General features: G+C 36.3%; 1 protein-coding gene across 5 annotated transcripts in view; it reads left to right on the forward strand.

Annotated features, from left to right (window-relative positions):
- The window catches only part of LOC132201685 (uncharacterized), a 167,582-nt gene that overhangs the window by 6,539 nt on the left and 133,069 nt on the right, over positions 1-27,974 (forward strand). The window contains exons 1-2 of one of the 5 annotated variants that reach the window (XM_059628065.1): positions 3,014-3,034; positions 3,321-3,404. The exons of 2 other annotated variants lie outside the window; for them this stretch is intronic. In XM_059628065.1, coding sequence (XP_059484048.1) covers positions 3,032-3,034; positions 3,321-3,404 — 87 coding nt within the window. In that variant the 5' untranslated portion in view covers positions 3,014-3,031. Of the gene's footprint in view, positions 1-3,013; positions 3,035-3,320; positions 3,405-9,081; positions 9,291-27,974 lie in introns of those variants that run through there. 2 more of the 5 variants (XM_059628048.1, XM_059628073.1) reach the window with 2 other exon arrangements.

A 27,974-nucleotide genomic window follows, 5' to 3' on the forward strand; every position in this document is an offset into this window, starting at 1 on the left:
CGGCCGGCCGAATGTACTTAAAATATTAAGCCATCTCATCGCTCTCCGGCTTTGTAACTTTGTCCCTTTCCCAGTAACTCTCGACAGAAATACATACATTTGTACCCTTTTGCCCACGCCTTTGTTTGAAACTTCCCAAAATCAATATTGGATTATCGACTGCAATCTTTCATTGTAGGTTGAAAATGGAGCACATAATTTTTCCAGAAATAATATTATCTAGACCTTAAGGAAAATTGAGGTCAAATTTAGTTACGTTACAATTTACAATCTATTGAAGCAGTAAAGTTATATTTTTGTTACACCATAATTTTTAATCGCTGAGCTTAATTTTGTTCAAAATGCAACACACATTTTATAATATTTATTTTCAAATATGCCCGCATTTTTAAATTTCCAGAGCTGGCTTATATATCGTGGAGAATGAGTTAAATATCACATTAATTAATAACTTCCATTGCGAATTTTCAATTTCTCAAGAAGTTTATTTACATTAGATCCAATATAACTAATGTTATATTACTTCTTATTTTTATAGTGCTATTCGCATTAAATTATTCTCCTTTCAGATACATTGAAAAAAAACTATGGATAGTTAAAACAGACTCTGCTTTTTTATAATTAAATTAAATTGCATTTTTAAAATACAAAAGGGAAGGGTTAAAAGGCGTAATAAAAAAATGCTATTTTTAAATAGTGTTGACTGAGTTTTACGTTTCAAGCCGCCTTTTCATTTGAGATAAGTGACACACTTGAAATTCATTCGCATAAACACTTCTGCACTCAAGAGACCCCCCGTGTCTCCATTCTATTCACACAGATGCCCATTTTCAGTTTTCAAATCATCATACGCATTAACTTTTCTGCGTCATCTCTCGCTCGTCCCCCTTGCAAAGACTTTTCAGCTTTTGAGCGGAAACAGACCCTTTTTCACAGCGTTTAATTCGCACCCTTCCCGCTGCAATACTTTCGCAATTAGAGCGGTGAAAAAGCAAATTGGAGTCAATGGGCGCGGTTTGCCGGCCAATTTGAGCGTTTTAATTTATAATTGCGTGCCGCCGCGCTTGATGCGCGAGCCCTTTGTTTTTAATTAATAAAAGAGAGCGGCTCCTCTCCTCCCTTTCATCCGCATGTGTGTGGGTGCTGGAGAGAGAGAGCAAGCGAGTGCGGTTTGCGAAATAAAAACACAACCGGGCAGGCCTGTCATAGTTGAGCCAACTTGACAGGCAGTCGGGGCTCAAAGAGCACACCCCGTCGTTCCGCAGCCCCTGCCTGCTTTTAGCTCTCGCGTTCACCCTGCTCCCGAGAAAAGAAAAGAAATGACGCGAATCGAAAAAAGCAGCGCCGAGAAAATAAAGTCAGCAGAGTGGAAATGTAGCAGAGTAATGTGACAATTATTGTGCTGCAGAAACAAAGCAGGGGAATGAAAGAAATTCTCCCTCCTGTGCTAGATGGCGCGAAAAATATGCAATTCCAGCTCGGCCTAAATTAAATGAAATGCACTCATTGGCCGGGAATTCGGGATGCTGAGACTTCTCACCCTTTTCTTGTTCCCGAGAATTCTTTTTTTCTGTCCCCTTGGGACAACTCAAATGGAAGGAATCACAATTTCAACGCCGTTTGATGCGTTTCATAAGCAATTCAATTATCTGTCAGCCCACAAAAACTAATGTTGCATAATATATATTGATAACTTTTATATTGTATTATTTCTTACATTACTATAAAAGATTTTCTAAAAGAATTAAATTAATATCATAATTTTAAGAAGAAAATTATCAGCAAATTATAAAAATTGCGTTAATTTTGTAATAATTGTGTGCATATAACTGTACTATTAGGATAAAAAGTGCATGCCTTTCGAGTTATTCTATGATTAAAATTCAATTTGAATTTCAAAATTAAAGAAGAAACAAAATTTAATATTGAAATGTAAGTTTATAGGTAAAGTTGTTAATTACGGCTAACTTATAACCAAATATTATATCTTCTGGATTCTTGTGAAACAAATCTCCATCCATAACTCAAAAAGACAGAGGTTTTGAATTTTCTAACAAATCGAGTCTGTCTTTTACCTACAAAAAATTAAAATATCTTCCAAGATATTAATTTCCTTTTTTCAATTATTAAGAAACTTCAGCTCCCCTGCTGTTTGGAATAATTCATGATCGCCAGCCATAAATTGGGAGACGCGCGAGAATTATAATAGCTGCGGTGAATAGAAAATTATTTTCTGACACGCCACACCGGCGGATTAGGTCGCTTATCAACCTGCCAAGCGGAGCAATTATAATCCGGTGCGGCCCATCCTATAACAATGCACCCGGTGGCAACAATGAGAACAACAAACATGCGCATGAATAATTCATAGCATTATTGCATTGTCCGAAGGAAGAAGACATCGCCAGCAAGCGCATCCGCCTGCTGCTTATTTTACGGCGAGTGACTGCACTTCTCGGTTAGTCCGGCTCCAATAGATATTTCATCTCACGTAGCTCGGCACGTATATAAAAAATAGCCTTAGAGGCCAATCACTCAGAGTAGTCGCTCATAGATGGATGATTCGCCAGAGAGCCACTCGCCTACATAAACCTGCTGCCTCTCATAAATTATTAATCGCGAGCCAATCAGCATGATTATGGCCGCTGCACGCCTTGCAAAATACATTACATAGTCATGCACAGCCTGTTTATATACGAGTGCCGCTGGTTGATCTTTCGCAGTCACGATCGCAGAGACAGAGCCGCAAAACCGATGTTGCAGTTTGTTGTTCGCCGCTTTTGCAGCTTCCCGAGCGAGCCGCGTGCGGTCGGAAATTTGACATTTCGCCTCCCCGCAAAACAGCAAACCCCCGAATAATTGCTCAACGTCCCACTCTCAACTTTTGCTATTAATTTTAGCAACAAGTATGATGTCCAAACACTGAATGCTTAGCATAATATGTGCGGTTTTGTGTAAATTTGGAATATATAATTTACAAATTCAATTTTTTCAACTACTACAAAAGATATAAACGATTGCGTATCGAAAGATGGTGAGTTATATTTTCAATTCTCAATTCATCAGTTTTTTCTTGTTATAACGCACCCTCACAGAAAAACCCTCCTAAAAATCTTATTTGTAATGAGGATTAAATAGGAGTTTGATCGATTACAGACGACTTTTTTGAAAATGCGAGGACTATTTATTAAAAAATAATTTATCCTGGAGGTGCCCTATAAACAAAATATAGCGATTTTGCAGCTGCTTCCAAAGCAAAATGCCAAGATCAGAGGCCAACACATGATGCATTTCAACTGGAAGAATCTTTCAAATTTCAGCCACTTGTGGGTGTGTATGTCAGACATCATGGAGTCACCCTGCTGTCCCTGCTCATGACCAGCCAGTGCATGGTCTTCAATAAGGTCAGTGGTTTATTTATTTTTTTTTTTTTTTACAGCAAGATTGATTATTTACGCTGCTTTATGTGCCTCAATCATTATGTGCTGGAAGAGTGCGTGTCTTGGAAAATGTTCATTAGCAGAGAGCGTTATTTCGGCAGCCGCAAAATCTCTCAGCTTTTAAGGGGCCATTGTGATTTTCGCAAGTGCCGCCCACCTGCTTTTCGCAAGAAACTGCCGGCGAGAGCGCAATTAAAACGGCGGCAAACAAAGAAAGCCTGAAACCTGCAGCCCTTATCCGCGAGCAAGAGTTTGAAAGGCCTTTTACTCCGAGGAGAAGTAGAAAGCGGAAGGGGCGACAACCCTAAAATGCCAAAAACAAACAAAAGTTTAAAGAAAATGTGCAGAGGCGAGACGGGTTTCATTAATTAAATATATTTTATATTGTATAAAAATTTCAGCTTGCATATTTCCACATATTTCGTAAGAAATAAGTTTTAATTTAATTTTTATGAACCTTGCATTTAAAGTAATCAGCTTAGAAATCTAATCAGCTCTGAAAATTTCAAATCGTTTGAGCACTTTGAACACATTTACAGCTGTAATTTTGAGTTCTAATTTTAATCGGTATTCGGCAATATAATTTTTAATAAATTGAAACTTAAAAGTTAAACTCCAAATAAATATAATTCCTTATTCTGGTTATTCACTGTCACTATATTAATTTTTGACTTATATTTTATCATTTTTAATGTCCTGTTCTACATACTTAAAAAAATCAAAAGCTTACAAATAAAAAATAATTTAAAAAAATCTTCTGATACCTTTCAACTGGAAACCTCAATTTTTCCTAAATATTTTGTTAAATATTTATTATTAAATTTTCAATTTAAATAATTTTGGCGCTTATTGTTTCGCAAGCGTTCCTTCGAAGGTGCTGAATCGGCTGTTTCTGGGCGTCGAGCAAACCTGGGCGAGAAAGAACAATACCGTCTCTACTCGGTGGTGTACGTACATACATGCTTACTTACACGTGGGTGTAAGCACAAAAGCTACTCGGCGTCTCGAGGGTCGTCGCTTGGCTGAGCACAGGAGACCGACCGGCAATTATTGTCGCGCGGCAATAAAGAAAGAAAGTGCGAAATTCGCGGGCGAGTCCATTACCGGGCGGCTAAGTGCACCTTGCCGGTCATACGCGAGGAGGCACACACGGGGCTGTAATTAGACTGGTGCGGTCATTCATTATTCAGCGAGTCGCATGCACACGCGGTGTTTGACGTGGGCCAGGTTCGCGCGAACGAGCACCACCCGGCTGCACCTTATTGCCTTGCTCTGCTACCAGCACAGATAATTTGATTCGATTCAATCGACTCGCTTACTGCCGCCGGCTCTAATTGCACCCTGATGCTCGCCGGCCTATAATCGAATGGCACGCCGATTTGCTATTCAGATTATGCGCGCGCGTCTCTCTATGCCAGCCATGCAATGCACACCTCCTGCATCACTGCGTGGAATTCTAATTGCCTACAATTGCGAAAATTATTTACTCAGGGTATTAAGGCTGCAGCCCCAATTAATTATGCAGTTCGTCTGGGTATTTAGTTTGACATGCAGTCAATCTGTAAACTTTAAATTAAAATGAATTCAAAAGTAACCATTTTTTTAGTCTATCAAGATCTGCAAACTAGGCAAAAATTGAGGGGAAAAACTAAATAAGTAAACTGCGGTCTCTTTGGTCTTTGACGTTTTAGCAAAGATCTCGAGTGGTGGTTTCGCTTTGACCTTCTATTCCATTTGTTTCAAATAGACTTTACAATAATTAGATGTAAAAAAGTGGACAAACAATGTTAACTGATATAAACACGTAATAATTGTTCTGATAATATTATTTAAAATTAATCTAAAATAAAAGCGATTAATTTTAACCTTTCTTTTTATCTCAAAGTTTTGGCGATTTTTTAGACACTTTTTTACTAGATCTATTTAAAATTTGAAAAAGTAAAAAAAATACGCCACTTTTTATTGTACATATATAAAAATTATTTTTTAATGACGACAAATCGCAATTGAATTTTTTTTTTTCATTTTTCACTGTGAGAAGCACAAAAATACATTAATTTAACCGAGCTTCAAATTTAAAAAAAATTAATTTGCCCCTTTGGAACGAAAAATCTTGTTTAATTCAATTACATCACCAAAATAAGCCCCTCTTAAAAAAATTTCTAGCCAATTTTTTTTTTAAATTTATTTAGGGTTATTTGAATTTCACAAGGATTTTGTAAATAAAACAGGTCACGATCAGTTTCCAAATTTTTAATACTTCGATCTATACCGAAAATTTTTTAATCTAGTAAAGATTTTTTTTATAAAAATTTGCCGGTAAATTATTTAAAAGGTGCAGAATCATTGATTAAATTTATAATTGTGCAAAGATCAAAGGAATTTTAACAATCGCGATTAAAATCTATATCATGCGGACTTCACTTGGCTTGTTCAACCCTATGATAATTTGGAACAGGAAAATGCAATTCTATCAAGGGCCGTCAAATTTGGCCTTCGCGTTTGTTTGTTCATTCTCTCATTTGTAGAGAATTTCAAGTGGCCTCTCGGCCTTTGTGCAGGACCAAAGTTTGTAGCCAAGTGTGTGTGCCGGTTTCTTCACAAGCTGTTGATTTTGCCATTTATTACACGCCGACTTGCAACGGTCGAAGCTTTTTACCCCAGCAGCAATTAATTAAAATGCTCCGCGACAAGCTTGCGGGCGAGGGTCCGATATTATTATACTGCCGAGCTCGAATTGACCAAAGTGATTTGCCAAACCCTCTCTCTCTCTCTCTCTCTCTCTCTCTCTCTCTGCTTTTAATAAAACAAACGCGCGGACTCGAGTGGTCGTGATGAAAGCTGCAGCGCACGACCCTCGCTTTTGCATAAAGTGTGTTTCCTCGGGCCGCTCCACGGAAAATCCATATCTTTCCGTTAATTACCGCAGGGGCTTTGGCGCCCGAAAGTTGCGGAGAGAAAAATTAATGCGGAGAGAAAGAGCGCGCGATATTAATTACTCCGTGGCTGCCGCGGGAAGAGCGTCTTTCATTTTTGTGTGGATCGGATTATATCGCACAAAATCATACTTGCAAATTGGAGACGCTCCGAAATAACACGATTAGTTCAAACTGATGGCGGCCGAAATTAATCGCAACGGTTGTATTATTAGCAGATTTAGTTGATCAAGGTAGAACGTTCAATTTTTTTTATTAGATTATATACATATAGATAATAAATATTAATATGTAATTACATAGTATCATATCACATTAATTATATAAATATTGAATTAAATATTATAGTTAAGAATGTAAAAGAAATGATAGAAGGTATAGATTGTCATCATATTCTGTTAACAAGTTATGCTATAATGTTCATAAGAAAAACATAGGAAATTTATTTTAATTAAAAAAAATTATTACTCAAAAAGAAAATACCCTATGAATGAAAACTAGTACAAAAATGTACATGAATGAAAGCAAAAAGGCAAAAAAAGAAATGTACCAATCTGTGGATTTTCTCAATATCGTTAAAGATGTAGTAACTTCCGGTAACTTCTGAAAAAAATTTAAAAGCTTTTATAATTATATTTTCATAATCAATTTTGTGCTGCCAGTTGTTTGTAATTATATTTAAATTTTAACATTATTTATTCGACCATTAGAACTGGATTGTTGCAAGAGAATAAATGAATTGAATTGAAAAATGTGGTTCAAGAAAAAAGAACAATTTTCTTCAAAAAATCAAATATTTGTTAATCAATTAGATTTTTCACTCCAGTACTTTCTTCTACCTTGTTAAATTTTTCTCCTATTGTATTAAATATGATCTGCGTCAAAAATTAACATTTTGTGAGGTTAAAAGTAATAATAATTGCAGCGCTGATGTTTATGCACAACACGTGCACACCTCGGCAGCAGCATAGCATGCGCAGAAAGGGCCGTTTCAATTATAATTTATTTAAATGCCGCGTTTACTGCCTTCCACTTTTTAAGGCGCTCGCTCGCGCGCCATAAAATTTGCCAAAAGATAAAATGGGCGCGTGCGAGAGGGAGCAGAAATAAAGACGTATAGGTGCAAACTCGCCTGCCCGCAGCCCATAACTAGGCTTTTATTTTTCTTCGCAGCCACTTTATCTCGCACTTTTATCCAAACTTGCTACACTTTCTCAAGCACAAAAAAGTGCATAAATTTTTTCAGCCGTGGGGCCTTGTACGTAGTAATTTGAGCTTGGTGCTTGTCACGCATACATATATGCAAGGAGAGACTTTAGAAGAAAGGAGACTGCGCCACGAAATTAAGGGACAAACATGCACTCAACACGCATTATAAACAGGCATTAAGACGAGACTTTAAAAGCTTATTTGTTGCTGATATTCTTAAGGGGAAAAAAACTTTTTAATCTTCAGATTTATTGCTTTTCATGGAGAATGAGTAACTTTCCTCTCCACACTTTTTTAATTATTAATCAATTGCAAAGATTATTTTACAGAATATTAGATAATTCAATACTGAATCAAGAAATTCGTCAAAAATAATGGCCATATATCTGTAAATTTTGATAAAACATAATTATTTAGTGCATAACTTTTCCATCATTTTAATCATAGAAAATCCCAATTTAAGTTGAATGTGAAATTACTGCTAATTATTTTAAATCATTTTTGATTTGTTTTACGATAGTTTACGTGAATTATTTTAGAGTACCCCCTTTTTTCTGAAATTAGGTGAATTTAGGTTTAATATGAATTTAGTTATCAAAAGAGTTAGCTGGAGGCCTCTTTTGTACTAAATTTTAATTTTTATTGATTGATAAAAATAATCACTGTGCACATTTTAATTGCAAAAATGTTCAGTTTTAATTAATCTATATACTAAATTTATTTTCAAATAATTGTACATGTATATTTTACCATTAAATGATTTTTAAATTAAATTTTTTTTATTTAATTTTTAATATTTTTGTTTAGATTTTTGTGTTCCTTTAGATGGCAAAGTTGCCTTGTTTGATCATATTTAACAACTTTTTCAATTAAAAAGAAAAAATCTGAATAAATAAGTAAAAAAAAGTTGCTATTTAGATTGCCATTGTACGTCAAATCATTTTTCATCAAATAGGTGATTTTAAGTGTTGCTAAAACCATAATTTCAATTAAAAAAGTTTTTTATTCCGGACTTTTCCTATTCCTATACAGTTCATTTCTGTTTATTTCAAACAAATAGGTTAAAAAATGATCAAATTTTTTTCATCCATAATTTTGACTTTCTTGTTTTATACGTCGTTTAAATATAAACACAGATGGCGCGTTTCAAATTAAGCCCTCGGTTTCAGCTCGCTTTTTAGTCAAAGTGACACCAGCAGAGGGATGCGTGTATGCGTCGTGACAACGTTTGCAAAAAAGCAATGCTCAAAACACACACACGCAGACACACGTCGCAAACGACAAAACCGATGGGCATTGTTGCGATTCGGGGCGGGGAGTGTATATTTTGTCGAGCGGTAAAAAATTTGCAGGCCTTGCAGTTAGGGGTGGATCGAAGGGGTAGCTAGTGCGAGGGTCTGCCGCCAGGCGCTCGGATCGATCGGCGGGGTGCGCAGGCCGCACGGACCACGCGGAGCTGCTTCGCTCGCGGCTCGCGGGCAAAGAGTCGACTGCGTTCGAGGCGACCGCATCTCGCTCCGGCCGACACCCAGATCGAAATCACACACACACACACTGCCAGGCAGTCTATCAGTTGATTTGCTCAGTGCGGATTCCGGATTCTGCCCGAAAACTTATCTCGCGAGTGAGTGAGTGAGACTCTCTGCGTTCGGTGATCCACACATCCACGGACGGCGGAGGAGCGGCCACACCAACACTTTGACAGGTCTGCAAATTCCGCCAAATTTTGTTTCGAAATACGAAAAACTTTTATTTTGTTGAAAGCAACTCTTACAAGTGTTTTAGTGACTGCTTAAAATCATGTTAAAACTTACAATTTTGAGGATTTAAAAAAAATCAAAGATGATGACAAAATCAGAGTCCTAGACGTGGTTAGTTAATTTGGTGTTCATTAAAATAATGCACAATTTTAGTAATTACGAAAATAACCAACATTACTTACCAAAATAAATATTGCAAATACCAGTATTTGGTATGTAAAAGTTTACTCAAAAGGTCTAGAAGGATTTTGGTGATTTTTTTAATAACATTAGTCTAGGAAATTTTCTCTTTATGATTTTGTATTTTTATTTTCCTTACTTTACTGTGAGTCAAAGACGAAATTCCTCACACTATACCTTTATCCTTTGATTTTTTTATTTCACTTTGCAGAGCCTTTGCCTGCTTTTCCACCTCTCCACTGCCTTTGTCTCTCGCCCGAGTTTGGAATAAACAAATGGCTGAATCAGAGGCCGGCAAATTGAGTTGCTGCGGGTTGAAATTGCATTTGAACTCGTGGACCCAAGAGTGTTAAAGGTCTTCCTTTCCCCTCGGCTCAACGCTCTCTGCTCTCTCGCACCTAGACTTTTTCTTTCTCGCTCGGAAATTTTCACGGTGCTTTCACCGGTGCGCGAAAAAGATGGCTTTTCACGCCAATGTTTGGAAGCAACTTTTTTGTGCACACCGGCCAAAAGACTTTCATGCGCAATTTCATTCTTTTGAATGACCAACAAAGCTGTGCCAAGAGGAGTCTGCCAAATTAAATTGTGATTTTCTCTGTTTCTCTTAAGACTTTGTTGTGTACACGGTTGTGAATGCTCGGTTTTGATTAAACTTTGAAGACAAAAAATCTTGCATTAAAAAGGAGCTGAAAATCAATGCTAAAAAATGTGAAGGAAATCAATATTAAATGTGAAAGAATATTATGAGCATCAAAATTTATGTTAATATCATATTTCTAAAGTGGAAGTAAAATTGGAAATCTTTTTTCATGATACACTTAACAACGCAAACACGACACAACTCTACACTAAAATTTACAAAAAACACACACTCACACTAACAAATTAACAACATTTACCGGTAGTTTTATATTTAACATTATTTAATTTGTTTTACTTCTTGTCTGTTACAAGTTTTAGAAAAAATCATAAATTTTTGCTTAACTCTTTAGCAAATGAAATTGATTAAACTTCTATATTATTAATATATATTTTTACCAAAGATTAATTCAGAAAAATATTAAAATTAACAATGACATCAACTCAGTAATTAATGGTAAATCCAATTATTCAATGCAATCATAAAAATTTTTTAATATTAAAAGAAAATAAATACTTCAAAGAGTTCAAAGGTCCCCGTTTTTGTCCACATAAATATAACTTGACATTGGAAGTCACATTTAGAAATTATTGGCAATTAAAAAATCTTTAAATTAAGCTGGAGCCAGAAGTAAGGAAAAAAAATATTTAATTAACAGCGCTATGAAGAACCAAACAAAAATATTTTTCCCTGTTTAAACATTTTTACTTATTATAAAAAAGCTATGCTTGTAATCAATCACAATGTTTTACATGTTTAGTATTTAATTTATGGCGAAATTTATCTTATCAAAGTAAGTAACTACATGTTATTTAGAAAGGTGAAAATGGTTTAAGTGAGGCGCAGTGTTGATAATAATAATATGGGAAATGAGCATCCTCTTTCTGTGTGTGTGTGCGGCAGAGAGCATCAGCAGCAATCTCTCTCTGCTTGAGCCTTCCCTATCTCATGCTCCCTTTCTTCTTCTATTTATCCTCTCGCGCGTCTTGTTCTCTCTCTCATCTCATTTTCGAGAGATCGGCTCTTCACAATCCCTTCCTTCCTTCCCATGGATGCGGCTTCTCGGCGGCGTTCGAATGGGAAAAGTTTCGAGTCAAAACAGCGCACAGAATGGCACACGCTGCTCGCAATAATTATTATTATTTATATTTAATCTGAAAACTTGACAGCCCTCGAGTTAATAATTGAATTATAAACTTTGGCTGCAGCTTCCTGCCTTGTTCCTCTTCTCCCGCTAAAGACGCCGTCAGCAGCCAAAATTAATTAACTCGCGTGTGCTGCGCGTCGACGAGCGGCTCTGTAATTTTGTGTCAATACGCCAGCGTGCAGCCAAATTGCGAGTGACTGACTTTCGGCGCGAGAGCGAGAGATGCTCTTTAAATCATGTTATTGTAAGACGTATGCGTTTATAGACGAGACGTACTTACCCAAGTTTAGGCCCAATTGTTCCTTGTTTGAATTGTTTTGTCTTCGGTCGCGTTTGATGAACCTCTTGTTTATTTTCCTCGTTTGAACAAAGGCGAGCGTCAAACCTGATTTTGCGGAGAGTGATTGAGAGGAAACTTTATCGAGGATTTTATATACTTACGTACCTTGTTTGGAAACTTTGAACCATGTTTTCAGCAGAAAGGTGTAGTTTAAATAAAGCACAAGCTCAGTAGAATCTCATTAAATTTAATGTACACAGGTTTTGATAGCACACTACATTTTACAGTTTGTTTACATAAAATTGAAAAAATTATGAAAAAATAATAATAATTAGAGTAAATGTTAAATGTCTAACTATTAGTTTGCAACATTTAGTTTGAAATGCTTTTTTTTCTTTAATTTTAGTGAACTCACAATCAAGTATTTTTATAATTTAGCCATTTCAGCACAATAAACGAGTGGGTACCTTTTTCTTACTCGAATATTTTCAAAATTTATAAAAAACGGCGCCATTATGTACCAGGATTTTGAATTTAAATTTTTATAAATTATCTACAGTTTTAAAAACTAATAAATTAATAACTAAATCATTTTCCAGTTCAATTCAAACTGTGTGAAATCTTTGAAAGTTAAATAAACGCTAATCAAAACTGCCATTTTCTTTGATAAAATTTTTTTATCTACTATTACTTTATAATCATATTTAAAAGAGCAGAGATTAATTACAATGAAATAAACGGATGCCGGTGGCTTAAGGCCGCAAGAGCCAAGAGTTCAGGTGAACAATCAGCCGCAAAGAGCGAGATTGGTGTAAACTGCGGATTAAACTCGACTCGTGACACTCTAATCTTTTTAAGCAGAGAGAGACTTTCTCCGCCATTCGCAGAAACCGAGTCCGATTAAGCGCAAACACGCCCCTTTCGCGCGCCCTTCCATTTTTGTAGCGCACCGAGGCGTGCAAAAAAAATTCCACCCTGCGCCACCGGCGTTCCTTTTTATTCATTCAAACGGGATTATCTCGCTTTTTTACTGCTCGACGAACGGCATTTTTAATTATCACCTCTCCGCCGCTTTTAATTGCCGATCCAACCGAGCGGACTGACACTGCACATACACACGCCAGGTGTACATATGTATACTTGTGTGTGTGTATTTTCCGAGAGCTGCGACGTAATTTAGTTGCAAATTGTGTTTATTGATCTATCACAAAGGCAATTGCTGCCCATAACGGGATACATCATTTATACATTCAAAATTATACAAGTTAATATAATTGAGAGAAAAGATGATAATTTTACATACAAATTTTTACATAACAAAATACAAAACAAAAAGAAAAATTAACAGTAATAAAGTTCTTTGGACATTTTTTTTTTCTTTTTCTGGATGCTGAAAGCTTGCATTTAGATGACTGCCTGATACTTCCGAATGCCGCTTTCTTTGTTCTTTTTTTGCTCTTACTCCTGGCAAAAAACTGCAGCTCAAATTATGTTTAGTAAACAGGCTTTATTTTCGTCTTTGATTTTCGCCTCGCAATTCAGCTTTTATTATTCCAGATCAGTCCTTTTAAATTCTGTTTTAATTTTTTATTTCATTCATTCAGCCTATACTGGTTCAAATATTGCTGCAATAATTTATTTTTTAATGAGTTAATATTTTCATTCAAACACCAACTTTGCGGCAGTGCATTCCAAAGGCGATAGCTTGTCATTCTGAAAGAGTCATCATTGCAATCAAATGGCGGAAGGAGAAACAATCTGTGTGTTCTAGCAGCTCTGACTTGACAGTCATCGCGCAGCAATAATAATTTCCTTAAATAGGGGGGGCTGTTTTCATATAATATTTTGTGTGTCATCAACAGAGTGTTCAGCTTCATTCGCTCCTCAACTTTCAAAATACCTGCTTTAGCATAAAAAGGGGTTATGCGCTCACCGAAATTTATATCATAGACATATCTCAAACAATTATTTAATGCCACATCTATCCTTTTCAGTCGCTCCTTTCTCACGTCACAATATATTATGCTGCAGTAATCAATATGAGGTAGAATTAAACTTTTTATAAGTTGAAGGCGAATTTTTTCAGGGGTCAAAGCACGAAATTTATTTAAATTGTTTAAAGTGCCATAAACTTTCTGACAAACTGTAGAAATTTGTTTATCCCAGCGAAATTCTTGGTCAAAAAACACTCCTAGATTTTTAAAATTATCAACAAATTCAATTTCAGAACCACCTAAAAACAGCTTTGGAAGATTGCTAAAATTTAATTTTGGTTTAATTCGAGATGAATGAATGAGCATTGCCTTGGTCTTACTCGGATTTAAACGTAGCCCATGCTTTTCTGACCATTTCAAAACATCCTGTAATATTAAATTCATTATTCCGAAAGCGTCATCTAGTTTATACCGGCGGTGCCATAAATAAGGGCACAGCGCCCACTCACCCCCACGGCGGCACCCTCTTGACAAATACAATTGCGCTCGTTGTTAATCGCCAAGATTAATTTCTCCGAGTGCGGCTGAGTGGGTGGGAGGGGAGCGAGGAAGAATCTTTCTGCAGCGGAAAGAGAACAACTTGTGCAGTGGAGAGTAAAAGATGCGTGAGAATAAAAAGTGCTAGGGAGGTGAAAATAGGCATTTTCTATGGGGTGCTGAGATAAAGTGGCATTTTTGGAGAAACAGAAAAATTGTACATCGGTATTGACTATTTTTTTGTACAATGAAAATCTTTCAGAAATCATCTTTCCAAAAATTATAATTTCATTTTTCATGTTCAGAAAATTTATTACCCAAACCAAATTAATTTATTGAGACGTAAATGAATGTAAACAAGAAAAGACCACCAAAAAAAGTCAATTAAAATCTGATCAATGATATTGCAGATTAAACTGATAACTATAATTATATAAAGTTACATAATCTAAATGATTAAAACAATTATTTAAGCAGTTAAAAAAAAATATATTGGATAAAACATACATATATTATATTGTTTAAAAAAAATTAATTAAAAAATATAATATTTAATTTTTATATTAATTTATAATTTTAAAATTGCTGAAATTAAGAATAAATTATTCTTAAATGTAAATAAAATATCAGGAATTTATAATAAGTAATGTTACATGACAATTTTACTGACCTTTTCATCATTTTCATCAATGAGACTTAAATAGTGTAATACCCCAATTTTATTATTTACTTATTTTTAGGGCAAAACGATTAAGAAAAAAGCTCTCGTCTTGATTTAAACGTAATTAAATTTCACCCTTATTTAAAAAATCCAATATGCTCTGTCAGTTCACGGTCAGCAACCCTATTTTGAAAGCAGTAAATATATAGGAAGGGTTTAAAAATGCTTTATAAAAAGTTCCAAAGTCATCATTTTCCAACCTCCATTGTTAAACAATCTGTCAATTTAAAGGCATTTCATCCATCGCATGTTGTCGGAGGATTTGAAAGTTACCACGTTCCGCATCCTCCCCCAAAAGAGTCGGCAGTTATTTGAACGGCTCACCCTTCTTTCGCGCACTGCCCCCGTTCGTTTTTCGACAAGCAATTTTCTCGTCGTGCGAAAAGCGAGGCTGCTGTTGCTGCAGCTTCTTTGTTACATCACATGCATGATTTCGGGGGAGAGTAATAATTTAATGGACGCGCCGCGTGTGCAGAGCACTGCGCATAATGATGCACCCTGCGCTTCTCTCAGCACTCTCTCGATCGCCGGCCAAATTGATCCGCGCTGGAACATTTGCAGCGAGTGCGTGTGTCAATATTTAATGGGACGAACGGAAAGAGAGAATATATATGTATGTCGTGCGTTTACGCAGTGAATGGAAGCCGCCGATCACTGGCAGAGAGGCATTAAAAATTTACAGCAGCACCGCCGCGCTGCGATAATCAAGTTTCGTCGTCGTCGGTGTTGTGAACTCGAAACTGCCACTTGGGACGACTAGTCTAGTAGTGCGGTTCGATTTCGAATGTAACCGACTGGAATGGCTCGTTTTGGGCAAAAAAATTGTCGATTCTAATTTGAAAGCATTCATGCAAATATTTGAGCAACAAAAATATTGAATTACGAGCTTTGTATGTGATGAAAGCTAATTTTTCTCATCCTAAAACAAACAGCTCAAAATCAAACTAAAATAAAAGCGATGAAAAAAAAAAATCAAAATTTTTTATTCAATGAAAGTCACGTTCTTCAACCAAAAAAATTGTTGACAATTCACTATATTATGTCATTGTTTTTAAAAAATTTGGTGCAAAATAGGTTAATCCGACTTTTGGAAAAAGCATTTTATAATTTTCAAGTAACAACCATCGTAAGTAGTGTCTTAGAAAATGTGATCACACCGCTGGATAATAATACTGGTGGTATTTTTTTCACCCGGCTAATTACATTAAAAAATTCCTGAAAAGATCATTCACGCTAAAATTATCATTTTACTTTTGATCCTTTTAATCAAGTGGAATTTTACACCAAAACAATACTTTCCTCAATTCTTTTAACGTGCAAACTTCCATTTCCTAAATGAATATTGAGGTTTTTAAGAAATATCTGAAATGTTGTACAGAAATATCTCTCTAGCTCGAATGAGTATTAGTGAATTCCTCGATTTAAAACTGCAACCCGAAATTTAGTCTTCATCAATCTAAAAAACATTTAAAAATTTCACAATACATTTTTAAAACATTTATTAAAAAAATTTATTCGGTAATCAACATTTTGTTTATCTAACCAGGATGTAATTTCAAGACGATTAAACAGTTATTTTACAGAGTAAAAGAGGATAATATGTCAGTTTTGCCCGGTTAACCTCTAGAGTTTGAATAAAATGATCCGATCAACATTTGATCAATCAAATCCACAAACAGTAATGGTGATGACAGTACTTTTTTGAATTTTATTATCACCTGCGTTAATTTGGCAATATGCATTAAGAGGTAATTAATCCGACCGATATTGGCCGCGGCCCAATTAGCCCAATTGCCGGCGAACATCAAACGAAACATTTAATCATGAGCTCGGCACGCATTTCGCGCTCCGTTAAACAAAGCGGCCGAAATTTTATCGAAAGCGACATGCATGCATATTATCGTAAAAGAGCATCGAAACACACACACACACGCGTGCTCAATCGCTAATTTATTACTATTAGTCAGCGCGCGGCAGAACGGTTGTTAAATCAATCAGCGTGTCATACGGCCGTGTTAACAACTCGAATTCCCACGTTACTTTCTTTCCGAGTATGGCGCTCGCTCGCTCGATACGCCGCCGCTCAAACGGTAATTGATTATTATTGCCCATGTTCTGCTCTCACACATTCGCCATAGACACGCGCGCCCCGGCCCAGCAGCTCTGCAGTTTTCTCGTGAGCTGCACTACTTCACCCACCGATCTATTGCCACACATGGGCACATTCGCGGGGAAGTGTAAAAAAATATTTGTGCACGTAGCATCGTGACAAAAAATTAATCGAAAAACGCCACAAATTTTAGCAAGAAAATCCTAGGAAATATTTTAAAAACAGATATCAAGACATCTTCTTGTTGATATTTTTATCTAATTGCTAAGATTTAAAAATTAATTTTTTTTTCATTTAGATTATTTATTATAACTTATAACATTGATTTTTAAAAGAGAGTTGGTACTTTTCTGTCATAAAAATAATTTTTTAATTAAATTCAAACTCAACTCAACATCTGAAATAAAACAATTAAATTATCAAATCATTCAAGAAAACATTTTAAGGAGTCTTTTCATATGTTCATATAGTGTTTCTCACGTATTCTCTCTGTAGAATGGGCGAGGTTCGCTCTCTCCCCATTGGCAGGTCGCGCGCGGGAACATTTAAATATCAAGGTGCACGACGTGTTCCCGCGCGCCACCTTTGAACCTGCCAATAGGGAGAGAGGGAGCAACGCCCATTCTACAGAGAGAATACGTGAGAAACACTATAGCATTTTATGTTATATTTAAATAATGGAACACAAGATTGATGATTTTAAAGTATTTTAGGTTTCCTATTAAATAACAATACGATCATTTCTTGATGACGTAAAATTTTAACAACAGTGATTCACCAGAACTGACTTGCAAATATTTAATCATATTTGAAAACAAAAAACTAGCTCTGCAATTTGGTTTAAATTGAAAAAAAATTGCGAATTTAATATTTTATTAAAATGTATTTGTGTTATGTTCATCTTTAAGTATTAGCATAAAATTAATATTAAAAATAAAATATTTTAAATTTTACTAAAACGCTTCTCACTTCATACTCCAATGTACTTTTTTTCTTTTTTTCAATGTGTTCTCTCTCGTTTTGCTGAGCATTAGACACATTACATGAATAATACATAATATCGGAGGATTCAGAGGCCACCCCGCTTTATCTCCCCTCCGGCGACGGCGGCTTTTTACATAATTTGCCAGTCATGCCTCAAGCATTGCGTGTCACTCACCATCATCATTTGATACCGAGCTCGAATTTTATTGTCGGTTTACGGAAAAGCCAAAGAGTGGAGAGGAGGAAGAGGAGGCGCGTGCCAACAAAAGTTGTCGAAAGTCACCTTGGCTTCCTTTTGTGTCTAAGGGGCCAATCGGTGGGCGGTCTATTAAGGAGGAAAGAAGGAAAATCACACATAATAAACCAGTTAAAATATTTTTCTTATCTGGAGCAATGAAATTGACAACTCAATTCATTTGAGAATTTCAATAAAATTACAAAATTTGATACGATGAGTTGGAATTGAAATAAATTGCGCGTCCCTCTCATTTATTCAGTCGAGATTAAGTGCCGTAAAAAAGTCAGTCAGTCAGTCCGTGGCTCGGAATACAAAGCGGGACGATAATAAAATTGTCGTTACTCATGCCATGCCGACATCGAGCAAGTTGTCCTGCCGGCAGACGGAGTTAGTTGGCGACTCAATAAATAAACCACTGCATGAATGGACATTGAGAAAAGAATTTATATATTAGACGGTCAGCGGCTGTTTGAAATTCATTGTGTGGCAGCAGCTGTGCCGACCCAATTACAAGGAACCGCCGCTTTTATTATTTACGGCCGCTTTTCTTATATTACCAGAGTTTTTCCTTTTCCTTTTAAGCTCTTTTCCAGGGGATTAGAGAGGGATGAGCTCAGTTTCGTCGTGTAATTATTGTCTTTTCGGATTATGCCCGCGCGCCTCTTCTCCCACTGGGCAAAAACAATATACGCGAGAGACTGATTTATGAGCCGTAAATTAGCAGCCGAGCTAATTCCATTGCATATTTCCAAAGCAAAAAACACAGTGTGTACACGGATATGCAGATAAAAAGTGGTCCATTAGCAGCAGACTTGATTAATTCCACTTAAGGGTTTTTTCGATTAACTCATCATCACGTTTATTATCTAGATTATAGATATTGATCTTCTTAAAGAGAGAGATAGGCAACCAGTTGATCGCATATGCGATCAACTTGCCAATCTGGGAAAAAATAAAAAATATGGGGACCTAACACAATAGGTTTTAGTTTAGGGGTCAAACGCATATAAAGTTAAATTTAAAACGATTATGTATTGTTTAAAATTTGGCAGCATGGAAGAAAATGTGTAAATTGTTTGCAAATTTTAATAATAATAATATGATCAGACAATTATTAAAATAACAATTTCAAATTTCAAATTAAATATTTTTTAAATATGTTTTCCCCTAAATCCTATTTTTGATGAAAATAGAGTAGAAATAATAATATAGGTAAATCAAATTACTTTGTAGATAACATTAGTAGAATATTAGATAATTCTTTGTGATTCAAAATGCTAATTCCATTGCATTTTTCAAATTGAAAATGAAATTGGTGAATAGTGAATTTTGGCGTTGGAGTTGAAAGTCAGCTTTACTTTGTTGGATTTAGCAGGTATTTTATAACCATTTTTACTGTTCAATTATTAAACAAAAAAATTATAATCTGCTTTTTGTATAAGAGCAAAAGATCAGCAAAAGAGAAATAAATAAATAAATCTCTAAAAAATAAAACATCGAGGAAAGGCTGATTAAAGAAACAAACAACATCGTTTTTTTGTTTTAATTTCATTTGAATATAACGACCTGTATACAGCAAAATAACATGAAATTACTATTTTAACGTCTTTTTTTTACTTAAATTCAAATTGAAAATAATGCTAACAGTAAAACTGAAGCATTAAAGCTGCCAATAATTTGACTTTATTTTGGAAATCTTTCTCGTTCTAATTTAAAATTCTCACTCAACTACAAACCGACAGCCTTGATGAATTCCACTTAACGAGCGTCTCGATTAACTCATCAGTGCGCACTCATCGATTTTCCTAGATAGATAGGCAACCAGTTGATCACAAGTGCGATCAGGTTGCCTATTTTCTCTTCACACGTATGAAAAAGTGCGCGTCTTGAAAGGAAAAAAAGAGGATGAAATAAAACGTGTCAAAAACTCGTTTCCGAACTGCAATTTCTCAAACTTTGACGAGCATTATTCTCCGAGATGCAAATCACGCCGAAAGAAAAATGCTTTCCAGCAGGCAATTTTTCCCGCCGCGTGCCTGAAAGCTGATTTGTCATTCGCCGGCGCGGTTGACACGGCAGCAGCCCTTTTTCGAGCCTATAACTCATCGCGATTTATATATATTAATGCGGCGCATGTACAGAGCTAGCGTGTGTAAGGACAGAAAAAACGGAATTTATTGCATGAAAGAAAAAAAAAAAGAAAAGTTGTTGTCTCTCGGCTCGGCAGAACTTTGGCGATAGCAAAAGTTTGAGACAATTGCAAGGCGAAACAGATAAATCTTTGCAATATTCATGACTTTGCGTGATAATCCGCCTCCGGGGGCGGCCGCGGAGGCGGCATCTTTCGCACTCGGTGATGATGCGAAATCTCCCAGATTGCCCCAGGGGTTGCTTTGTTAAGGGTCCCCCCTCCATCCCTCCAACGCTTCCGCTTTAATCCCCCGCTGCACGCAGAGCCCCAGTTTAATTTTTCATTTCTATGAATATTTAAATTGCAATTGATATAAGGCGCTGCCGCTGAAATATGCAGCGTCGCCTGCAACCGATTTTGTATCGCAATTTGCATTTTCTTTAAAAGTCTGTCGAGGCGTCAATTTCAATATTTCACCGCCGTTGAGGAGAGAAATGTGAAAACGGCAGCGCCTGCGGGGAGAGACGAGGAAAATGTAATCAGTTCAATCCAGGTTGGTGCGTAGCGTGTTTCGACAGGGATGGGGAGATGTTTTTGAAAGGAGGGTGTCCTCCTGGATGAAAGATTTTAGGTGAACATCAAGAATCTTTTACAACGTCTAAGATCAAGTTGGGCGATGATCCAATATTTCTTTGTTAAATTGATAATTTGGTTAACAAAAATAGAATAAAACTTCTGAATTCTTAGATCTTGTTCATATTGAATGCCCCCTGCCAGGGGCCCCTAGAAATACAAATAAAAAAACCATTTGGCTTATATTATTGATTTTAATTTTGTTACTCACGTTTTTTATGATCTCCCTGAGGTTTTTTAATTTTTATATTATCTATAATTGCATATAATGATATAATTATGTCTATTCTGTTTTTCTGCAAGAAATTTTATGACCAGTCAGAAATAAAGCCCAATCAATTGATTATAAATGCAAATGTAAATTTATGGCGTGTAAAGAGTTAGTTCATGATTGTGCAATCACAATTCACGCTGCAGTTTGACCACACAACTACAAATGGAATCGCTAATTGCGTTACCTCTGCTTAATTGCATTTCCGCGAAGGTAGGGAAGAGTTGCGAAACTAATTTAATGCCAACACTCACTATTCAAGCTCCGGATGCGACCAATATATAAATTTGCGCAAACCAGCAGCACTCGATTCAAAACATAGGACCCGTCACGAGTTATATGTGGCGTCGCGCCACAGGGTGATTTACAGCCGCAACAGCCTCGTTTTCGTGCCGAAGCAATAAAACTGTAAATAATGCGGAGCACATCGTAAAAATGAGAGCAATTAACGTTAAAAAAGCTGCGGCCCAGCAAATTCTCTACAGACCAATGAATGAACGTTTTCCTCGTAAAAAATTAATTTTTTATTCTTAGTAAAATCGTTTTCTTAACTCTCTCCAAGGAATAATAAATCAATTTGCGTTTGATTCGCAGCCAATTCGGCAGTTTTTGCTCGGTATAAGTTCTCCTTCTTCTAAATTTAAACCAAGGAGATAGATCAATGGGACGTTCGCTCGAACACACACTTCATTGAGCTCGGTGTTTTGGTTGGCGTGCCAGGTATTCCGCGCCGAGCACATGAAAGGGTTGCTAATTTTAAACTTAAGATAACACACGGTCTGTCATAAGGGGGCATACAAATGAGTTTTCCTTCCACTTCCTGCTCTGCAGTATAAAAAAATTTCGTCTGTTTCCCAACTTGACATTATATAAAATGTGGTTTCTTTAAATTAACAAGGCGAATTTGGAGAAGGCAATAAAATCAAATGAAAACACGCGAGACGACAGTCGTTAAAGAGCTGTCTTCTAATTGGGAACTAATTTATTTGATTGTTAAGCCGCTTCCCACGGCAGTTTGTCACCGCGGTGAACGGTTCAAAGCTTTCGTTTTTTCCTCAAACCAGCCCCGCGAGCTAATTTCGTTCGCTTTCATTCAAATTATCAAAAGGCTCTTTGGCGATCGTTTCGTCAAGTTAGCATGGCAATTAGGCCGATTAAACGCTCCAAGTTTGACTCGTTGATGGATACAAAATTTCCTTATAAAAGGCTGCATTAAATTCAAAATGTATATCATGATGATTAGGCTAAAACTGTAGCAATTTCAACTTTACTTTTACATAATTTTTAATAATTTAAAAATAATTATTTTCCACCCTCCAAAATTGAAAGGGAAATAAACTTTTATCAAGCAATATTTTTGCCTCTAATTTACAATTAAAACTTATATTCACACAAAACTGATTTTAATAATTTTGTCATTAAATCTGAATTGCAAATTTACACTTTTTTTAGTGAAAAGCTCCAAGGAAGGTTATTTATTGCAATTACTAATTTTTATTATTACAGTTTCTCGTTTAAGAGCTGATTGCTTTAGTTAGTGAATTGAGTGATCGTTACAGGCAGGCAGGGTCCTCTCTTGACGGTTATCGTCCATCAGACGAGAGTAATTTTATTTTAAGACCCGCCGCTGCTGGCTGGCATCATACACCGTCCTTAAATTAATTATCCTCCGGCAGCGTTTTATTGTTGGCGAAAAAAGTAGTAAGTTTACGACATCCTGCATTCCACTCTCTATATATTTCTCTTGCGCGCTGCGACACGAGCCCGCAACTTAACTGGGTAAGCCGAGGACGAAAAAGAGCGCTCGAGAGGTGCCGAGTCGGTCTTGTTATTTTCCGAGTGACATTCTCACCGCGTGGCTTTTAATTCATTATCCCCTCTTTTTATTACGAGGCTAGAGAAGGCCAGAAGTGTAATAATAATAATAATAACACGCCGAGCACATTCTCAAATTCCACTTCCTCCCGGGCCCGGAATTTGGCCGCTCTCACAAGTCTCGCTAATGCCTTCCACTATTTATTTCAATCTGCGTGCCACAAAAAGTCAAGTGTACACGTCCTCAATCTATTTTCATTCCGTTTTAAAATAGTAGTCTCTAGATTTTGTCCTGTACGATTGGTCGAAACGTCGCCCATGATGCAATTTATTGTCCAGGCTGCGGCGGCGGTAATTGCTCAATTTGCATATCTGAGCGCCAGGCACGCGACGCTCCCAAAATAATGCACACAAACACAAACCAACAACAATATCAGCAAATCAGAAATCGTAAAGAATGGCTCCAAGCTTTTGATGTTGGGAGTGAAATATTTTAAAATTATTCAGCACCGACTCTTTTGACCAGAACTATAGTTTTTTATTTATGCAAAACACCGAGCAAAAAAAAACCTGATTTATTATCAAAGTTTTTAACACACTGGATAGCTCTTTAATCAGGGTTACTCAAAATAAGAATGAACACCAGCATAGAATCTTCACATTTTGAGTCACCGCCCCCGATTTTGGTGGAAATTATTGAAATTATAAAAGAATGTAATGTCCTATTGACTTAATCATAGAAGCAATTTCACCTGCTTTTAAGGTGGTAAAAGTATGTGTTGAAATGTTAAAGCTGAAGTTTTAGCTCTGATCTCCTTTAAAAAAAATTTCCTAACCTGGATTGTCCTGAATATTACAAAATTTTCTACTCAAAATTTTAAAATATAATTAAGAACTTTAAAAAAAGTGGTTAACCCATTTAATTTGTTTAAAAGTAAAAGCTCAGATTTACTGCAATTGCCACTTTTGTGCTCTCTGGATTAATAATAAGGCTTTTTGCCGAATAAGGATACAAACAAACCCGTTTTCAACGCTAATTTTCCGTTGAAAACTCCCTGAGGCAAAAAGCTTCTTGATGTAATAAAAATACGGCCCCGTGTGCGGGCGTAATAATAATGCGGCTGGAATAAGATGTTACATGATTTATTATCTAGAGTGGGTGCTTTTTTGCTCTGCTCGTGCTGGTGGAGGAGGAAAAAGAAAGAAAGAACGAAAGTTGGTCGTCGGCTGATGAACCAGCAGAAACGCTGTTATTGAAGGAAAAAAGATTTATAGCTGCATCTTTGCGGCACACGCGGAAAAGAAGCGGCGAGTTTGCCGAAGAAAACTTGTTTCAACTTTCAGTCGACGCTCAATGAAAGAAAAACTGGGGAAAAAAGCGAGATGCTCTTTCTGCAATAAAATTCCGGCTGTTCTTGGAAATGCAAATTCTGCATCCAGAGGCGCGAGCGAGCGCGCGCGGGGACTGTTTTATTCGCCGTGTGCATTTTTATGGGGCTGCATGCAAATTTCATGAGAAGATGCTGCTTCCAATCGATAAAGCAATGGAAAATTCAGAGATAGGGTTATGGTCTTTCCTTTCAACAGAAAATAGTGGCTAGATATAAATTTAATTTGAAAATTTATAACAAATTAAATAATTATAACTAAGTAAAATTTAAATGTTCAGCTTACTTTATTTACTATTTTAAAATAATTTTGCTAGATGTGCACAAAAAATTATTTATAATAATTATGTGATTATTTTAAAATATTATTAATGAATTCTGAATTCTCTTCAAAAACTTTATTGAGCATAATAAATTGCTATTTTACTTCAAAACATGTATTTCTACAAAATATATAAAGTAAGGATTTTATGCCACTGTTGGAATTTAATTTTCTTTTAATAAAGTGTACATTTGACTGACGGTTTTCACTTGTTTCTTACATATTATTGATCTAGATAAATTGAAACTTGATTTCATAATTTAATAATATAAATATGTAATATTTGGACCAGGAATATTACAAGCTTAATTACGTAAAACCATTATTGCTATTTGTAAAGCACCTTGAAAATGGTACCTTTTTGTTAATTAAAAAAAAGTGAATCGTACTCCCCACCAGAGACTATTATTTCGCAAGCGTCCCGAAACCGGTCGATGTCCGTGAGAAAAGAAGCAGGACGCGCAGTTGCGAGGGCCATAAAGCGAGAGAGTGAGCTCACTTGCTCACGAATTATATGAATGCATGTGCGCAGCAAATAAATTAATTGGGGTCTGTGTGTGCGGCTCAAGTGCCGGCGCGCATCATTAAATAATTACGGTCGGCAAACGAGCCAGCGGCCTCCATTTGGCCTCCGTGCACTCCAAAGTGCGGCGCATCTGGGACGCGAAACACTTCGGGCCACCTGCACCACACTCTTTTCAACAGAACTGCCCAGTTTGTTTTCTCATTTGCTCGCGGTTAGTTGTTGGAGAACAAGTTTTGTTTGCAATAATTTCAGTTCGCTCGCATTCTAGTTTATAGCATTTGCCCCACTGGTTTCCAGTTGAAAATAAATTCTTCCGAGAGGAGCAAAAATAAAGAGGTCACCAGCTTTCCTGGAAATCTGTTTTTTTTCTAGTATCTATTTTCACAGCAATTACTGTCCTCGGGAGTCACTCACATAACAGTACAGTTTTTATCTGTCCTCCTGCGCAATCTAGTAATTAAGATAAACGGACAATCCTCAGGTGATATTTGTCTCGATAGAGAGAAAAAATTAATTTACGTTTGCGTACGGTTGTCTGAGCAAGAGGCTAACTTTTATCTCGTTTTGAGCAGAATAATGTTTAATTAAATAAAGCGAAATAAATCAATATGAAATTTATGTTCCATTAAATTTTTTTATTTAAATCCTTATTATAGATCCTTTTCTGTAATGATTTAATTTTTGAGACGAAATTTTTTCCATAAATTGGCTCTATTAATAACCGTAAAAGTTGTCCATGCGGCAGCCATTATCCAATGTAAAGATAGCTTCTGCTTGGGAAAAAATAGAACTAAGATAATTTCTATAAAAATTTTTACAACAACAGAAATTTTTCATAACTTGGAGTGTTGACTTCTGGTATTATCCAATCCACTCTATTAATTGAAAAAAAAAATGAAGTTTTAATAATTAATTTTCTTTGAACTTTAAATGTAATAAAAATTACATAATTATATAAGACAAGCCAGAAACAAATTCAAACTAAAAGTAAAATTTTAAGGAAACAAGTCTATAGTGTAACAGAATTTGAAAAAAATTGTATTGCTAAACTGACGCACGTTGTGATTTTTTAGAGGTGACTTTTATCTGAGCAAGAGAACCCCCGTGTCGCCTTTTGTTTCAATTCAGTGAGGCTTTATTCCGACGAATAATTCCTGCGAAGTGCTTTGGAACAAAAAGCGAAAGTGGGCAAATCCGGTGGAAAGAACGCAAATTTGATGGGTCCAATTTGCTACGCAGGTGGAGCCGCAAATCTGCCAGAAATCCCCCGACGCTTTTTGCCGTCGGCGGTTGGTCGGTGGCGGCCAAAGAGAAAGAGCAGAAAGACAAAATATTCATCCCCCTTTGTTGTCAGCGGCATTAAATTTGCAGGCCCGGGGCGATCGCTCGTCAGCGCTGGGAGCATAAAAAGGAGCTGACCTGCGGCCTCTCCATTTTTCAGCTGGACCTCGGCCAACAGCGCTTGTCCTCGCCGCACATCTGTCCGCAGGGATCACGCATGCAAATCAACCGGAATCATTTCTAGCCCCTCGGTCCCCTTCCTTTCTCTGCCGGCCACTCGCTTTTAATTGACAATATAATCAATCGGCCACTGGAAGACGTCCAAATCGCCCTTTGTGACCGCCAAGCACCCTTCTCTCGGTTCGCTCATTTTGTTCGGGAACTATTCAAGTTGCGGTCAAACGGTGAGGGCATCAAATTGCATCTAATCAACTCGATCCAATCATGGCATGAAATTCCACCTTTGTGCTGAACCGCAATTAACTCTATTTTGGGATGGTTTTGAATACAATTAATTTTTTTATAAATGAGCATAACATCTTTTAATTAAACATTGATATCTTTATTATCAAATAATAATTCTGATGATTTGAGGATTCCAATATGAAGAACTTTAACTGTTATTGTGGGTTATTATTTACTTTTTCAAATTATCTGCCAAGTATATTTTTACATTTATTGCAAACGTTTTTGATTAATCTCTGATCACAGCCTGAGAGGCAACGTTTTCAGATCAAAAACAAGTTTTAATTTTAACATTTCTCTCCAAAATCTCAATTTAAACTAATTTATCAAGTACTCTTGAAGTCGCCTCTACATTGTTTAAAAAAAACTGTAATCTCTCCATGTCATTATGTGTCGTTGTTGTTGTGGAAATTCCTTTTAACCAGCATGGAGTGGATACATAAATAAATAATTGTTTATATCTCCCGATGCCGTGCGATAAGGTTCTTTAATAAACTTCATTTTTAATATCTATTTGGTTGGCTATATAAATCTATAATCTTCTATTTTGAACATTCTCTACTAAAAAATATCTATTTATGCTATAAAAATCACATTGCACTTTTGTTCAAGTCAGGTCATATTTTATGTAAAAGTTGACTGAATTTAACGTTTTCTAGCGCTTGTATCTTTTCTATTTGGCCCATGATTTCTTATTTTTTCGCTCGAAACTGAATGTGATACAAAATTGACCAAATATGTCGTCAGTCACAAAAAGCAAAAGTTGCGAACTTGTCAGAATCGCATTTGCCACGGGCACAAATAAAAAACAACAGGACGCGCGTATAGCAAAGTTTGTCTCTCTCACGAAACGACAAGACAAGTTAACGTTCTTGCCTCCCTGCCGGCCAGTTCCGCTCTCTTTTCGCCAAACAATTCCGATTTTATTTCTCGAAATGTGGCACGGCTCCAACGCGAAAATGACGAACATTACCCGCGCAACATTAAATACGAAAACATAAAATCGAGATTTCGCCCGCTGACAAG

The sequence above is a fragment of the Neocloeon triangulifer genome, unplaced genomic scaffold (genome assembly GCF_031216515.1).
Source record: "Neocloeon triangulifer isolate White Clay Creek 2 clone unplaced genomic scaffold, ASM3121651v1 ptg000001l, whole genome shotgun sequence".
Taxonomy (NCBI): domain Eukaryota; kingdom Metazoa; phylum Arthropoda; class Insecta; order Ephemeroptera; family Baetidae; genus Neocloeon; species Neocloeon triangulifer.